Genomic DNA, 1,410 nt, shown 5'->3' with positions numbered 1-1,410 from the left:
GAGTGCGTGTTATCGACCCCCCTCCCACACCCGAGTAGCTTGAAAGGAAGGTAGCACACGTCAGGCAGGAATCAACAACAACAAGCCGAGGTGTCCGCTACTAGCGGAGTTCTTCTCGCCGTCGTCCGCGGTGTGAAGACCAAGGACCCGGGGCCGTTGCTAGTGACTCAGAGAGGGGCAGGGGGCAGTGAACTGTGTGCTGTGACAGCTCCTTCCAGTGTAGTGACAGCAGCAAACCCGCAACCCGAGGCCACAACGATCAAACAGCACAGCACGGGAGCGAGCAGCAACTCTCGAGCTCTTTCCTTGTGCTCCCTCCCTCGATCCACCTCGATCCGGTCGGCCATCTTGCGCGCGCGTTTTGACGTTTCGACGTTCCGGGGGGAAGTTCGTGGAGGTGATCCTCGTGACGGGCGGCGGGGTCCCGTTGATTACTAACCCGATTACTACCCGATTTACTGGCTGGCTGGCTAGTGTGCCATTTGTGTGCGTGTCCGTGTCTGTGTGCTCATTAGGACTCGGCCGTCATGCCATCCGGTCCCAGCCCGACGACGACGGTGGTGCGCCAGGACCTACTGCCCATACTGCCGTTACTGCAGCGGATGCAGTGTGCGCGAGTGTGCGTGTAAGTGGCCCAGAAAAAAAGGACGAAACCGAGCGAAGGATAACGCGGTGAGAGAGCCAGCCAGAGAGCCAGAGAGAGAGAGAGAGAGAGAGCGAGAGGCAGTCTCGGTGTGTGCGTTCCGGGGCACAGGCTATAGCTGTAGCTGTAGCTCACGCCATCAATCAACCGTCAGTGAGCCGAGCGCCGCCGCCACCACCACCACCAGTACCCGATCCGATCCTGTCCCGAGCGCGACGATGCATCTACCGGCCACCGGCGCTGCCCCAAGCGAGTGCCAGAGCCCCTCGATGCCGACCACAATCAACGACATGTTCGCGAACCTGCACGAGATGCTGCAGGAGTACCACGGCGAGCTGGTCCAGACCGGCTCCCCGGCCGTCCTCTGTTCCGCGCTCCCGACGCACTGGCGCTCGAACAAGAGTTTGCCGTGCGCGTTCAAGGTGATCGCCCTGGACGACATCCAGGACGGGACGCTCGTGACGATCAAGGCGGGCAACGACGAGAACTACCACGCGGAGCTACGCAACTGCACCGCGGTGATGAAGAACCAGGTGGCCAAGTTCAACGATCTCCGCTTCGTCGGCCGGTCCGGGCGGGGCAAGTCCTTCTCGATCACCATCACCATCAGCTCGTACCCGTGCCAGATCGCCACCTACACCAAGGCGATCAAGGTGACGGTCGATGGGCCGCGCGAGCCCCGCTCCAAGCAGAGTAAGTCCGCCATCCCCGGCACCCGGCTATAGCTCTAGCTTTAGCTCACCCAACCATCTAATCTCCCCCCCCAT

At 61.6% G+C, this 1,410-nt stretch overlaps 1 protein-coding gene across 1 annotated transcript in view; it reads left to right on the top strand.

Annotated features, from left to right (window-relative positions):
- The first annotated feature begins 861 nt into the window (after nucleotides 1-861).
- LOC131213240 (runt-related transcription factor 3-like) overlaps nucleotides 862-1,410 on the top strand; it is a 2,938-nt gene continuing 2,389 nt past the window's right edge. Inside the window, exon 1 of the mRNA XM_058207247.1 lies at nucleotides 862-1,336. Within this exon, the coding sequence (XP_058063230.1) occupies nucleotides 862-1,336 (475 nt within the window). The remainder of the gene's footprint in view (nucleotides 1,337-1,410) is intronic.

This window comes from Anopheles bellator, chromosome X, assembly GCF_943735745.2.
Source record: "Anopheles bellator chromosome X, idAnoBellAS_SP24_06.2, whole genome shotgun sequence".
In the NCBI taxonomy this organism is placed as follows: Eukaryota; Metazoa; Arthropoda; class Insecta; order Diptera; family Culicidae; genus Anopheles; species Anopheles bellator.
The sequence above is the reverse complement of the archived record's forward strand: the minus strand, read 5'-3'. Positions and strand labels throughout refer to the sequence as shown.